Below are 16160 nucleotides of genomic sequence, written 5' to 3'. Positions count from 1 at the left end.
GGTGGAACCAAGAAAGACAACTCAGTTATTTCCTGATCCAGAGAAGGAAGTGCTTTTATAAGGAATTTTTCCTAGACAGAAATTATTTTACATATTTTTTAAAAGGAAAAAATAATCATGTGCAAATGATTCATTCAAAAAATGGGAAATGAGAGCCTTCCCTACAAAAAGCCAGATTCATTGAAGAATTTGTGCTAAAATTAATAAAACTGATTTGGAGGAATTTCATAGTATTTTCTTGAGCATTTAGTTTATATCACATCAAGACATTAATGGCAAAGCAATGATTTGCTTTAATAAAAGCAATGATTATGTTTTAATATGTGATCCGTAAAACGTTAAAACTGAAATCTCTTCTTTTCGAATTTTTGGGGGAGAGCATTTACCAGCAATTCACAAAGATTACAAATCTAATTATTTAAAAGAGGCTCCACTTCTTTATACTTTCTAAAGTTTTTCCTTAGGGTTTTTCTTTTTTTTTTTTTCTCCTCAATAACATGTCTCTCAGAATTCCCACAGACTTGTCTTACATTTTCTATGAAGTGCAGTTAACTTTGTCAAATACATTTGCTGCTGTTCATGGGGAATTACTCTCACTTAATGTGAGAGTAATTAATAGGAAGCAACTATTGAACCCTTAAGAAGGTAAACCTCTTTGATTATGGTTTCTGTAAATGAACCTTTCTTTGCAGCCAAGTACAAGTTTCTTGAGAAATTAAGCCAAGTCAAACTTATCTATCACATAATGGAGCCCTGCACAAAATAGAACTCAGTAAATGTTTGTTGAATTCAGTCTTTCATCATATGACAAAAATAGTAGTGATAACACACAAAAATAGCGGCTATAATTTGAATGGTTACTGGGTGCTAGGCACTATACTAAGCATTTACATGACTTTTTTCATTTAATCCTAAAGAAAACCCTGTGAGGTTGGCATTATTTTCCCCATATTACAGATGAGGAACTAAGGTTTAAAATGTCAAGTGACTTCAGCTCAGAAAGATTAGGTCTCTTGCCCTAAGATCACCAAGGTAGGTATGGTGAAGTCCATATATATTAGATGAGAACCCTGAACTGATGAGCTTTACTAGTTTGTACTTCCAGAAAGAGCAATGATACAGTGAGTTGTTTTAAAGATTGGTGAGGATTAAACAAAGGCAGTTATCTACTTATTTGCCACCTGGTGAAAACTACCTATTTATGAAGAAAATTATTCTATAACTAGAGGCCCGGTGTATGGATTCGTGCACCGGTGGGGTCCCTCAGCCTGGCCTGTGAGGATTGGGCCGAAACCAACTCTCCGACATCCCTTGAGGGGTCCCAGATTGCGAGAGGTTGCAGGCCAGGCTGAGGGGCCCCATTGGTGCACGATCGAGGCCAGGGAGGGACTGTAGGAGGGCTCCAGGGCATGTCCAGCCCATCTCACCCAGTTCTGATCAGCCGGACCCCAGCAGCAAGCTAACCTACCAGTCGGAGCATCTGCCCCCTAGTGGTCAGTGCATGTCATAGCGGCCTGTCGAATGGTCGGATACTTAGCATATTAGGCTTTTATTATATAGGACTAGAGGCCCGGTGCATGAAATTTGTGCACAGGTAGGGTCCCTAGGCCTAGCAGGCGATCAGGGCTGATCAGGGCCTTCCAGCTGCCAGCTGGGGCCTCCCTTCCCCAGCTGCTGGCCACTGGCTGGGGCCTGCCTTCACTCCACACCGCCCCCTGGTGGTCAGCGCATATCATAGTGAGCGACCGAACTCCTGGTCTCCCTGGAGTTTGCATATTAGGCTTTTATATAGAGAGATATTAAGTCCAAGGGCCTCCTAGGTGTTTGATTGGCCAGCCGTATTCCTTGTGCTGATTCTGAAAGAATCCAGTTGCATATATTGCACATGTAGGAGGACAAATATTTGAGCCTTTAATACTAGGAACTTTTAAAAATATATAACCTGCATTTCAGGGGCTTTTTTCTTAAAAGAAAATTTATGGGAAGGAATCTTGGCATTCAGGTAGGCAAGAATTAGTGATGTCCTTCAAGCTCCTTTCCAGTTACCTTTCAAGTCCTTGACTATTTTCCCATATTTATGACCAACATATGAGCCAATCAGTTGGCATTTAGAAAAGTAAATCCAAAATCAGTGTTAGTGGAAGCCAGGGAAGAATGTTTAATCTAGTTAGTGGGTGGGCTTTGGTTGTCATGGAAACTCAATTCTGTCATCCTATGTTGTTACTAGGCAGGAGCAGCCAGGTCATTCCATAAATCATTTCTGTCATAGCTGATGGTGATGCATTCCATCTGCTCCATCACTGCATGCCATAGTCTGCACACTTCAAATCCCTTACTTCAATCCATCTGCTGCCCCCTCCCCACTGGACACCTCCCCCAAATACATTCTTTCTCTAACTCCATTACAAGACTCACATTCACTTTAGTGCTCTCAGAATGTACTGAAAAGCAATACATTACATTGGACATAGGAAGGATTAGAAGAGATGAGGAGAAGGAATTTTATGAGGATTACATTTAAGAGGCTGGCATATCAGAATTTTATGTTTGATATTACAAATCTTTGAAAATGGTGACCAGGAGTATTTTGAAATGTTAAGTTCTTTATAATGTGACATTTTTAACATAGCATCTAGTTTTAGATAGAGAAGCACCATCCTACTGTCATTGGAAGATATTTTAGCACCCCAGTTGTCTGTTATATGTCTTAGAAGGTCTTTCATGTGTAAAACATCAGAGGGTACAACCTTTGTTCTTCAGTTTAGGTATTAAAGAGCACATAAAATACTGTGTGATTAAACATGTAAAGCCAGATAATACATTTGCAAAGGTTCCTTTATTTTAGGTTTAAGCCTGGATAATTGTGGTCTTAATCTCAGGATAGCTAAAAAGAGAATTGTACATGAAAGTATTTACACAAAGTTCCCAAAGCCCTGTGGATTATACATTAGTTTAGATAATAAACTAGGGTAGATAGAAGGAAAGGAAAATCTGGGCATTCGTGCCGTTTCTAATGCATTTCCCTGAACATTTGCCAGACAATAACCCTTTAAGATTGTGCCCATGGAGAGTTATATAGAGGAAGAAACATCTGGTTTATTTCAGTGCTTAATACCATATCAAAACACTTGGTCTTTAATTTAGAGGAGATCAAACAAGAGAACTGTTTAACTTTGTTGATTATATCAGACTTCTTTGTGATAATTTATGTTTCGATTTCTACCTCAGAGCATAGAAGAGAGAGTTTTAATCTGGATAGTTAAATGGTCAGTAGTCTTTAACAAAAGAAAAGAAAATTCAGGGAAGTTGATGTTTAAAAGTAATTCATGAAATAAGTGTCTTTGTTCCTTAGACTCAGTACCATTAGCATAACAAAGATAACTGAAATGTGCACGGTAGTGTTTAAAAATTGGGCTCACAGTTCCAAGGTTAGGCTTGGGAGCTCCCCATTGTTCCTTTTTTGTCTGAGGCCTTTTCATTACCCTCTGGCTCATTGGCACCCTGCGGATCGGAATGGACCATGACTGATAGGAGGAGGAGCCTTATTTGTTGCAGTAAAATGAGGCATATTACCTCTTAAGCCTGGCAGAAGGTATTGGGAGTTATTCATCATTGGTCATTTAACAGTACCGAGGACCATGGCTGCATGCGGAATGAGTCTTACTTTGTGTTTATGCTCTAGATTCTAAATCACTCCCGTTCCCATTTTTAAATGACTGACTTTTTTCTTTTTCTTTTTTCTTTCAAACATCACTGTAGGAGTTCTTTAAGGTCAAAAAGTAATGTATTCCTGATTTAGAATACTCTCTGTCAAATAAGACCTTATGTTTAGAATTTCTTAAGTAATACAACAATTTCTATATAGAATAAGTATAATTTGTATGTGTTTTGGTAATAGAATAATCATGCAGAGGTGAAGTTTAACTAACTGACCTGTGATCTAAAAGGCTGTATTATTTTGCCTTTTTAACATTGTTGTTGCTCCTCCTCTCCCCGCATACACATTCTTTTTATGAAAGCAACAGAGACAAAAAGCCTGTAGTTTGCCAGGATTTTTGTTCAGGAAAAGTATTAATAACAGTTCTATCTGTTATCACTTTAGTTTAGGGCAGAGTAGAACGAGGGAATGTGATGGGTGAGTAGAAAAAAATGTTTTTTATTGTACAAATGGAGAAGTTGCTTTTGAAAAAAACACGCTAAAAGTTATATATATATATATATATTTTACTTGATACATTTTTGGTACTTCTGTTTTCAAAGTAAGTTTTAAAAGCTTATACCTATTTTATATACAGCATTAGAGCATTTTGCTAAGTCATTGCAAGGTAGTGATATATACCTCTAAAGTAGAACTTCTTCCTTCTTTGAGATAAAGAAATTATCACCAGCCCTGGCTAGGTTGTTTAGTTGGTTGGAGTGTCGTCCCATACACCAAAAAAAGGTTATGGGTTTGATTCCCGGTCAGGGCACATACTAGGTTGTGGGTTTGATCCCTGTTCAGGGTGCACAGGAGGCAACCGATCAATGTTTCTCTCTCACATAGATGTTTCTCCCTCTCTCTCTAAAATCAGGGTTTTTTTAAAAAGAAGAAAAAGTTGTCACCAGTCCTTTGCAAGGTTAGGGATTATGTAACACTAATGGCAGAGTTATCAGGGAGAATAAATATTGATAGTTTAGTTATATTCTCAAAAGCTGATATCTGCCTAACAGTGTGGTATGGACAGCTTAGTACATTAACATTAATTCTCAGAAATAGTGGAACCTCACTATATTGTTCTCAAAGCTTACACCATAAAACTGATTTGTAAGTGAATTCATCTTTATAACAAGATCTTTTTCACCCTTTTGGTATTCCTGTTGAGGAACCCCATTTACATAAATACTAAGGTAAATAACTACCACTTACTGAGTCCTGCTTTATAATACAAGTATTAATAGCAAATTTTAAGTGTTGGGCTCACAGTATTAATCAAGTATTAAAACAATATTGAGCACCTACTTGTACATGAGAGTGACAAACGATAATGGTTTTAATGTTGAATCTGCCTTCAAATAATTTACATTCAAGGAGAGAAGATAACATAGGCATACAAAAAATAATGATAGTGTATCACATAGTTTGAAGTAAAAAAAACAAAGAGAAGTACAGGTTATTCTAAGAGTACAAAGGAGGTGACATTTGAGCTGTACTGTGATGTGGTATAGAATTTCATCTGGGAGAAGTTAAGAAACAGGAGCTTTGAAAGGATAAGCTATGTTCAGAAAATAAAAATAAAATTATTTTGTTTGGATAATAGGGTACATAATATTATATGTAGGTCAAAGTGTAGAAAGATATGTTTGTGACCACATTATAAAAGATATCAAATCTCATTCTGTTTTATTTAGGCAACAGGAAGCACTGCATGGCATTTGACTGTTCAAAACTGGTGAGGACAATAGCTCAGGCAATTATGTATGGAATGAAAGAAGCAGGGAGTAACGGGGGCTATAAAGACTTAAATAGTTTAGCCACAAGTTGTAGTAAAGGTCTGAGGAAGTGTCATGTCACTGAGAAAGATGTGTGCCTATTCCAGAAACTAGAGAATTGTGGGTATTGGGATCTATCGTGGGAAGTGTGGAGGGACCTGGAGAAAGGAGGAGAGAAAGTGGTTCTCATCACCATGAGAGGGGTGGTGCTAAGGCAGAGAAAACAGAAGCGTGGGGCAGTGATGAAAGTTTGGGTTTGGAATTACTGAACTTGAGATGGAAGAAGAATAGGTCCATATGGAGAAGTCCAGCAATCAGTCTGAGGATAGAGATGTCAATTTAGGAGTCATTCACAGGGATGTCATAGTTGGTACTTAGTGAAGAATGGTTTTATCAAGAGTTAATACAGATAAATAGAAAAGAAACTGGAAATCTACATTAAGAGAACTGGAAGAGTAAAAGAGGGGTGGTCTAGGTAAATAATCCAAGGATTTAAAAGAAATTCTCAAATAGTAACTTCTTGAAAGGATGATATCACTCATTCTTTCAACAAATATGTACATATTTACCAGCACTGTTGTAGAGTCTGAAACTACTGCAGATTCTGTATAATTGAGATTTTTGTCTGAATAAGACCAAGTCCTTGCTTTTCTGGAGCATACATTTTACTAGGGGAAAGGGTAAGAGACTGATAATTAGCAAGTAAACAAATTTGGACAATTAGGAATTAATGTAAGCAGTATGAAGAAAACAAAAGCAGGAGGGTGTAACAGAGAGGGAATGCTATTTCTCCAATACTTTCATGTTGTCGATCCTTACAGACAAGGAAATTAAAAAATCAGTCATTTGGTCTAGTTTATGATGAAGTTCTGCATGGAATTGAAACTTTTCTCCTCATCCACCCACCATCAATATTATCAACCTTTTCCTCCCTTGCCAATATTCTCTCTTTTTCCAAATTGATTTTAGAGAGGAAGGTAGGGAGATGCGGAGGAGAAACATCAGTGTGACATAGATGTATCAATTGGTTGCTTTCCATATGTGCCCTGACTGGGAATCAAACCTTGGACCTTCCAGTGCACAGGGACGATACTCCAACACCGGCAGGGCTCTCCCTTACCAATATTATAGTCAAAGCATATTCCATAAAACTTAGCATAAGTTGTTCAAAAAAGATATAATTATTTGAATCTTAAACATGAGAAATAGTAATTTATAAAAGTAAAAGGGTATGTGAAGATATGTTTGTGTTGAAGTTTGATGAGCTTAATCTAATTTACTTAAGTGGTTGAAATAAATTACTATGTTTATTCAGGCCACTGGGAACCAAAATTTGACTGTCAGCTAATTTTCTCATGTTCCCTGAATTTTTTAAAAGGTAGCAACTTTAATACCAGCAATATTGATCTTATACTGTCTCCCTATTACTAAATCTTCCCATAAAGTCTTCTGAAGACTTCTTGATAGCTTTGCTTTTTCCAAAATGGCTTTCTAACTTAAATATACAACTTCTAGGTCTGCTATTTAGAGAGAACTTGTGTTTAAATGCATTTGCAATTACAATTTAGTAACATCATACAATTTGGAGTATTTTATTTGAGGTAGATATATCCATTTCTATGCAAAGGAACATAGACTTTCTGGCCTCTTTAATTAGTGCTGTCTTATTTTTTTTAAATGAAATGTTGTTTGATGATTATGATTTGGGGAATTTTGCTTTACATGAGACTGTCCCAACATCTGACTTTTTCAGCATATTACACTGTCTTTAAAACCAATTCTGAGACCCCTTATATAACATAATTTGGGCCCCTTTAAATGCATTAGAGCTCTAAGCTTATTCAGAGCAAGGTTATTTCTGTTGGATGACTCTCTGCACCCACTAGTCATTTTCTTTTAAAAATATTTGACCATAATTTGTTCACATAAGTTGACTTGTCTGCCTTAAGTTAAATGCTGAAATGTGAAGATGATTTATTATGACCATTATAAGAATAGGATTATCCTAGAGAAGACCTTTTTGGGACCATTAGTGCCTAGATTAAGGAAACTTTTAAAATATTTAATGGTTAATTTAGATTAACTTGAATGAATTTCTGTCACTTTTTTAGAATATATTTTATTGAATTTTTTTTAAGGAGAGGAAGGGAGAGGGATAGAGAGCTAGAAACACCAATGAGAGAGAAACATCGATCAGCTGCCTCTTGCACACCCCCTACTGGGGATGTGCCCGCAACCAAGGTACATGCCCTTGACCAGAATCAAACCCAGGACCCTTCAGTCCGCAGGCCGACTGCTCTATCCACTGAGCCAAACCGGTTAGGGCTCTGTCACTTTTTTTAAGCAGTAATGAAATAAATATAAAGTATTGCATCAGCCCTGGCCAGGTGGCTCAGTTGGTTGGAGCATCACCCCATACCCAGGGGGTCATGGGTTCCATTACTGGTCAGGACACATGCCTAAGATTGCATGTTCCATTCCCAGTCGGGGTGTGTACCAGAGGTAACTCATCACTGTTTCTCTCTCACATTCTCTCTCTCTCTCTCCCTTCCTCTCACTTTAAAAATCAATGAAAAAACAAAATATTGCAAAAAAAATTTTAGTTGAAATGCCAAAATATCTGCATCCAGATTTGTTGTCTTCTTTAAAGAAAACCTGTTAGGGCGTAAAGTCCACAGATCATTTTGGGAACATTTTTTGAAGGACTTTCATGTTTCATGGTTTTTTCACTTTCCTCCACGGTAACAAAATATCTTTTGAGAGCAAGTTTGATTTTTTTTTATAGTACTCACATATCACTTGGAGCTAAATTGGGAAGAAATGTAGTTGATAAAATTGAGAGCTTTGAGAAATAAAGGGTAACTTTTGAAAAATGATTTTCTTTGGCTTTTAAAATTTTTTAAACTCTTCAAAAGGTAAGTTAAGCGTTTCCTGAAATAATTATTTTTAATGGATATCACTTATTTATATGGTATATTCTAAAAAGATTGTTTATCAAACTTGTTATTTTATAGTCAAGTCTCTTTGTTTTAAAATTAGGGATATAAATTATTTTCAACTAGGATAACAAAGAAATAGAGATGATCTATTTTATTCCTCCTGTATTAGTGTGTGTGTGTATATATATATATATATATGTGTGTATGTGTGTGTGTGTGTGTGTGTGTGTGTGTGTGTGTGTGTGTGATACCTTTTAATCCTAATTTTAAAACTGGGGGTTTTATAGCATTTAAGTAATGAAATGGTCCTAAAATGAATGAAACAGTTTTTCATTCTGAGTCTTAGGGGTGGTCAACTTAGATTATAAAAATAAATCCATGCAGCCCCAGCTGGTTTGGCTCAGTGAATAGAGCATCGGCCTGCGGACTGAAGGGTCCCAGGTTCGATTCCGGTCAAGGGCACATGCCTGGATTGCGGGCTGGATCCCCAGTAGGGAGCATGCAGGAGGCAGCTGAGCAGTGATTCTCTCTCATCATTGATGTTTTTATCTCTCTCTCTCCCTTCCTCTCTGAAATCAGTAAAAATATATTTAAAAGTAAATAAATAAATCCATGCAAATGGATTTATATTTTTGCTGTTGTCACATATTTCTATATGTATATCTTTTGTTTTCTGGTTAGATTTATTCTCCTGACCATACCAGCAGTAGTTTTCCATCAAATCCATCAACACCGGTTGGATCACCCTCACCTCTCACAGGTAGGCTTTTGTTTTATCTAACTACTTAATAAATGTAGGGGCTACTTGGAAATATTTTAAATTAATTTTTTAATAAAATCCAGTTAAAGTTCATGAAAAAAATAGATTTTGAGAAAGTATGTGAACAGAGAGCTTTCCTCTTGGGTTCATTTTTTGAGACTATTGAAATATTTGCTACTCTTGAATTTTTCATATCTTCTCTCATTCTGAAAATAATTTGTAATTTCTAAGGGTAATTGTTTTAACAAGATAAAAATAAGGCTAGACAATTGGATGAAGGCAAAATATGGAGAAGGAAATAAATCAAGTTTTCATAAGATACCATAGAAAATATACAAAGTAATCTATTTAGAAGTACATGTAACTTTTTTCTTCCTTGTTTTTGCCATTTCCCTGTACCATGTGTGTGACTCAAAAAAATGAAAAATTGTTTTTGCTAGATAGTTTGTCTTTATTTTTAGGTTCAATAAGTTATTATTTCATATACTAGAGGCCCAGTGCACGAAATTTGTGCACGGGGTGGGGGGTGTCCCTCAGCCCAGCCTGCACCCTCTCCAATCTGGGACCCCTACCAGGATCGGGCCTAAACAGGCAGTCAGACATCCCTCTCACAATCCAGAACTGCTGGCTCCCAACTGCTCGCCTGCCTGCCTTCCTGATTGCCCCTAACTGCTTCTGCCTGCCAGCCTGATCACCCCCTAACCACTCCCCTGCCAGCCTGATTGATGCCTAACTGCTCCCCTGCCAGCCTTTTTGCCCCTAACTGCTCTCCCCTGCAGGCCTGGTCCCCCCCAACTGCTCTCCCCTGCAGACCTGGGTCCCCCCCAACTGCCCTTCCCTGCAGGCCCGGTCACCCCCAACTTCCTCCTCTACCGGCCTGGTCACCCCTAACTGCCCTCCCCTGCAGGCTTGATCGCCCCCAACTGCCGTCCCTTGCAGGCCTGGTCCCTCCCAATTGCCCTCCCCTGCTGGCCTGATCACCCACAACTGCCCTCCCTTGCAGGCCTGGTCCCTCCCAACTGCCCTCCCCTGCAGGCCATCTTGTGGCCATCTTGTGTCCACATGGGGGCAGGATCTTTGACCACATGGGGGCAGCCATCTTGTGTGTTGGAGTGATGGTCAATCTGCATATTACTCTTTTATTAGATAGGATAGAGGTCTGGTGCATGGGTGAGGGCCAGCTGGTTTGCCCTGAAGGGTGTCCCGGATCAGGGTGCGGATTCCCTTGGGGTGTGGGGCAGCCTGGGTGAGGGGCCTGTGGTGGTTTGCAGGCTGGCCACACGCCCCGGCGACCCAAGTGGAGGCCCTGGTGTCTGGGATTTATTTATCTTCTACAATTGAAACTTTGTAGCCTGGAGCAGAGCCAAGCCTCCTGCTTGCTCCATGGCTGCAGCTATTTCTGTTGGGATTTATTTATCTTCTATAATTAAAACTTTGTAGCTTTAAGCAGAGGCCAAGGCAAGCCAGGGCTGCAGAAGCTTGGCTTCCTCCATCGCTAGGGGTAACCCTAGCCTCATGCTCTCTCCAGCTCCGTGGCTGCCGCCATTTTTGTTGGGATTTATTTATCTTATATAATTGAAACTTTGTAGCCTGGAGTGGAGGCCTGGGCTGGCCAGGGTGTGCAGAAAGCTTGGCTTCCTCCATTGCCAGGGGCAACCCTAGCCTCCTGCTCTCTCCAGCTCCGTGGCTGCTGCCATTTCTGTTGGAATTTATTTACCTTCTATAATGAAACTTTGTAGCCTGGAGTGGAGGCCTGGGCCGGCCAGGGTGTGCGGAAAGCTTGGCTCCCTCCTGCTCTCTCCATGGCTGCAGCCATCTTGGTTGGGTTAATTTGCATACTTGCTCCTAATTGACCGGTGGACATGGCTGGTGGGTGTAACAGAGTGATGGTTAATTTGCATATTACTCTTTTATTAGATAGGATATGTAAATAAATTCCTGGGGAAAATGTTGGGGTTTTTTGCTAAGGAAAAGAACTCTCTGTGAATGTAGATAAATATTGTTAGTGGAGTTAAATAAGTGGCTCAGATTTATCCTTCCTACAGTATAAATTTGTTGCAATACAAATGTTATTGTAAATAGAAATTTTGAGGTTTATTAGGAATAAATAAAATTATAGGAAAATGCTTAATATCTGTTAAGCTATAATTTAAAAACTTATATTTTATTTTCTACCAGTATTTGGAGAAAAACTATGCTGAAAAAGAAAGGTATTAGTTCTGAGGAAAGATATTAGGCTAGTCAGGCAAATGGGTAAAAATTGCCATATTCCTCCAACAGTTAACCTCAGAAATTATTCTCTTTCTGTTTAAGCCATTAGTTAAGTTTGTGTGGTTTTGTTGTTTTTGTTAAGCCTTTTTTGCATTGTGCAGGATTTCTAAAAATCAGGGCTCTGGTGTATCCAGGCCCTGGCTATCACCTGTGCTGTGTGTGTTAGCCAGTGACTCTGCTCTGAGCATTCCAATGTGGAGATGATGAACTGCTGGCAGCTGCTTTCAGCTATTAGCAGGTTCTGCCACTTTCTCAGACACCATGGCTTCAGCTGTCTAGTAAAAGTTGAACAGCTGTTCCCCACATAGACTGGACTATGAAAGACCCATTGATTTAAAGTTGTTGTTTAACAGAGAGCTGAAATTACCGGAAGAATGATGTAACTTTAACCCTACTCACCCTCTTGGCAGAGTTTTACTGAAATTATTGGTATCATTTTTGCCAGAGCCTGTTTCACTTTCTCATCTGAGGTGCTACATTAGCCCTTTACTATATGTTTCCACTGCCTCTGCTCCACTGCCCAGTAAGATAGCTATAAAAGTGTCCTTTGGTTTTCATTAACACTGGATAGGAAAGCAGGCAACAGAGGAGCTCAGCATCTAGGAAGTAACATCAGTAAAATGGAAAATCAGAGACTTAGACATTTTTCAAAAAAACGACAGACCAAAGTCGAATCTCACATTTCTTCCTCCATCTTTAGTTGATGTTTAATGGGTGGAGTCCTCTTTTCCCCTTAATTCAGCTGATTAATGAAAAATCTATGGACTGTTGAATTGTGTAATGAAGCTGTTAATAGGCTTTTAAATTAGTATTCTAATCAAAGAAAAATACTTTTGAAAGGGCAAATTGACAACTGATTTTATGCAGGTGTATCTCCCATCTCCTGTGTCTAGTGATTCCTTTTTATCTCCACACACACACACACACACACACACACACACACACACACACACACACAGTTTGCAGAGATGAAGAGGGAGGAGTGAAAAAGGGAAGTAGCACTATGTGATAAAGTATTCACAGTTGAAGGAAAAATGAAAAAGATGGAGCAAACCAACACTCCTACATAATGTGGAAATTATTATGTATCCTGAATGGCAGTGGCCTGTTTTCTAGAGTAAAAAAATTCTACCCACTGTGTGCTCTCTACTCTTGCCCTACCCCTCATGCCTCATTAGCCAGACTGAGCACAGGCTTGTAAGGGTAGATAAACAGGTGCAGAGCCACGGAGGCAGCTTCTGAGGAAATGATCATTCTTGCTTAACAAGTTAAGTGCCTCCGTTTTGTCTTCCAGACGGAAAGTATAGTGTCAGTCACTGGTGACTGACAGGGTACTTAATGTGTTAAATCCTGCTCATTTTCCTTGGGAATTTTTCAGGCCAATAACATACATTTTTACTGAGAGAATGCTTATGAGGAAACTTCTGAGGCGATGATATTGTATCATTTATGAAGCTTTAGGCTGAAAGAAAAAGAAACTCTTGTCTCAGCTAGCTGAAATAGTAAGGGAGTTGGGTATCTTGTATGACAAGAAGCTCATACAGAGCAAGTTCTTGGACCATTACATCCTTCTTTGCAATTTCTTCCTCAGACTTGTGGCATGATAGCAGTTCAAGGTCCCACATGTGGACATAACAGTGTCCAATAGGAAAAAAAGAACCATCTTTTCTTTGTCTTTTAAGAATCCTTCTCCATAAATCTCTTCAACAGATTTCCCCTCATGATTCATTGGCCAGTGTTGAACACAATTGCTCTCAATAGACAGAGACCAACATGTTTATCTTAGACATCAGGTTTATCCCAAGAGGCAAGGATACAATTACTCTTCCCCAGCTAACACTAGGAAAGGATACACACATGCATACACACACACACACACACACACACACACACACCTTCTGAACAAAAACAGGACTCTGGCAGCAAGATAGAAGAGTGGCTGTATCTATTACAGTTGTCATTTGGGAAGACATTAGTATTTGAGGTAAGAGAATGTGTTTATTAAGGGAACTGAGAAAGCAGACAAGCAAAACCATGTTTTGACTTTCTTTATCTGCTTCTTGAATATAAGTGAATAAAAGTTTAATAATTTCAGTACTCAATGGCAATCTTCAGAACATTCACAATGAAAATAAAGAGAGGAACAGAGGAAAGAAAGGATTCCTCAGTTTTGGTTAGTTTAATCAATAAGATATTTATCTAAAGTAGAGCACTCAAGATAAAGTTCATGAAGAGAGTAGTATTTTAAAAGGAGGTAAATAGAAGTTTCTGGTTATAAAGGGAAAAGCATAACAAAGATGCAGATGTAAGAAACTATGTGACCTGTTCCTCCAGAGCCATTGAGAATACTGATTATGAACTCTTCATGTGTGGATGTGTGAAGAAGTAAGATGGAAAGGTTGGCTGGGGCCAGATTGTGGAACACAGAGCACTAAATGCTACCTTAAGGATTATCCAACCTTTCCCAAACATAGGGGAATCTCATGAATGTTTAAGTTTTGGGTGAGATTATAAAGGGAAACAACTAACAGAATAAGAAAATGCATGGTAAATGGTCCTAAGATTTTCTCTCAGCCACACAAAATGTTAGTATCTATTCTTTAAATTTATTAACCAATTTTATTAGGCAAAACAAAGAACAGATCAGAAACATTGAATGAATTTTAGATTTAGTGATCAAAGGCAGTCTTCCCTGATTTTCTAGCAGAATAATTTGATGCTGTTTTCCTGGTCACCCAGCTAGCTTGTTTTCTGGAAGTGGTCAATAAATTTTAATATCAAGTAGATTTATTATAACCTTCTTGAATAAAAGTTAGCTCTTTGGGGTGCTCACTAAAAGCCCAGGGCAACTACAGAAATTAACTATATTAATAGTTGAAAGCTTATGCCTATCTAATAAAAGGAAGTAGGAGCCTAAAACTTCTATAAGGGTATTATGCTAAGTGAAATAAGTCAGACAGAGGAAGATAAATACCATATGATTTCATTTACATGTGGTAGCTTAAAAAACAAAATAAACTCATTGATACAGAGAATGTATTGATGGTTGCCAGATTGGGGGAGGTGGGCAAAAAGGGTGAAGGGATCAAGATGTGCAAATTACCAGTTACAAAAACAGTCATGGGATATAAAGTACAGCATAGGGAATATAGTCAAAAATATTATAATAGCTACTAGAGGCCCAGTGCATGAATTTGTGCATGTGTGGGGTCTGGCCGGCCTGGCCCCAATCAGTGCAGATTGGGGTCGGAACTGTTGGGAGGAAGAGATGGCGGGAAGTTGGCTGGCAAGCCCTATCAGGGCCAGGCTGGCTGGGGGGAGGGGCCATGGGTGATTGGCCAGTGGGCCCTGCCCTGGATTGGGGTGGGGGGCCAATTGGGGGTTGAGCTGGCTGGGGGAAGGGGCTGTGGGCCAATCGCAGTGGTGGGGGCTGATCAGGGGTGGCATCAGCCATGGGGAGGGGCTTGGGCAGTGGGCCAGTCGGCCCCGCCCCCAAATGGGGTGGGGGGAGTCAATCAGGGATCAGTGGCTGGGGGAGGGGCCCGGGGAGGTTGGCCAGCCAGCCCCACCCCTGATTGGTGTGGGGGGCCAATCGGGGGCAGAGCTGGCTGGGGGTGGGGCCAGTGGGGGGAGGGGCTGCAGGAGATTGGCAAGTCGGCCCCGTCCCCTACTGGGGTAGGGGGATCAGGGGCTGGGCCAGCCGGGGGGGAGGGGCTGCAGGAGGTTGGCCGACCAGCCCCGCCCCCTATTGGGATGGGGGTGCGATCAAGGGCAGGGCCGGCTGGGGGGGGGAGGGGTTGCGGGAGGTTGGTCGGCCGGCCACCCCCACACACACACACACCCTCATTGGGCTGGTTTGCTGGCCACAGTGGGCATCATAGTTACCAGTCATTCTAGTCATTATGGTGTTCCGGTTGCTGGCATTTTATGGAGAGAGATATATGATGTCAGATGGGTACTAGACTTATAAGGGTGATCATTTCTTAAGTTACATAAATGTCTAATCACTATGTGTATACCTAAAACTAATAATATTGTATGTCAACAGTAATTGAAAAATAAAAAATAATTTTTAAAAAAACCTGTATATATGTTACCACCAGATAACAGGTGACAGTGAAGGAAAGGGGGCAACATTCTAGTCTCTAGGACAGCGGTCGCCAACCAGTGGTTCGTGGACCACTGGTGTCTCCGAGGTCCGGAAGGTTGGTGCTGCTCTAGGAAACCCCTGAGGTTTTCAGCCTTTGCACCTTTTTTTTCATATTTGTGCTGTGATGCTACAGTTGATGATTACAAGCTAGAGATACCAACATATTCTAAATTTAATCTATGTATTTTATTCACACACTAGTTGAAAAAAAAAAATGTCCAGAGTCAGAGGTATGCTAGCTAGCATTATCGTCTGTTCCCAGAATTTGAATTCTATTCATAGCCCTAAAGGTTTCATCCTTAGTTTAATAAGCCATTACTGGGCTAAAGTTGTAAAAGTCTATGTGTCCTTTTTCTTCACTGATTACACAATAGATCTACCATCATGAAGAAATAATAATAATGTCCCATATTCAAAAAACCTTTAGGCTAATGAAATGAGTGCTTTCATATCTTTGATTGGCCTTGTAAGACAGATTAAAAACAAAACAAAAAGCAATGTGTGCCTTTGTCATAGTCAGGGATTATAAAATTAATTAATAGTACAGATCAGCAAGAATGAAGGTCCACTA

At 39.6% G+C, this 16160-nt stretch overlaps 1 protein-coding gene across 4 annotated transcripts in view; it reads left to right on the top strand.

The window, feature by feature from the left end:
- Positions 1-16160, top strand: part of TCF12 (transcription factor 12) — a 386352-nt gene that overhangs the window by 337659 nt on the left and 32533 nt on the right. For all 4 annotated transcript variants that reach the window (XM_054716203.1, XM_054716202.1, XM_054716201.1 and 1 more), the window contains exon 13: positions 9090-9168. In XM_054716203.1, coding sequence (XP_054572178.1) covers positions 9090-9168 — 79 coding nt within the window. The remainder of the gene's footprint in view (positions 1-9089; positions 9169-16160) is intronic.

This window comes from Eptesicus fuscus, chromosome 5 (assembly GCF_027574615.1).
Source record: "Eptesicus fuscus isolate TK198812 chromosome 5, DD_ASM_mEF_20220401, whole genome shotgun sequence".
Lineage (NCBI taxonomy): Eukaryota > Metazoa > Chordata > Mammalia > Chiroptera > Vespertilionidae > Eptesicus > Eptesicus fuscus.
The sequence above is the reverse complement of the archived record's forward strand: the minus strand, read 5'-3'. Positions and strand labels throughout refer to the sequence as shown.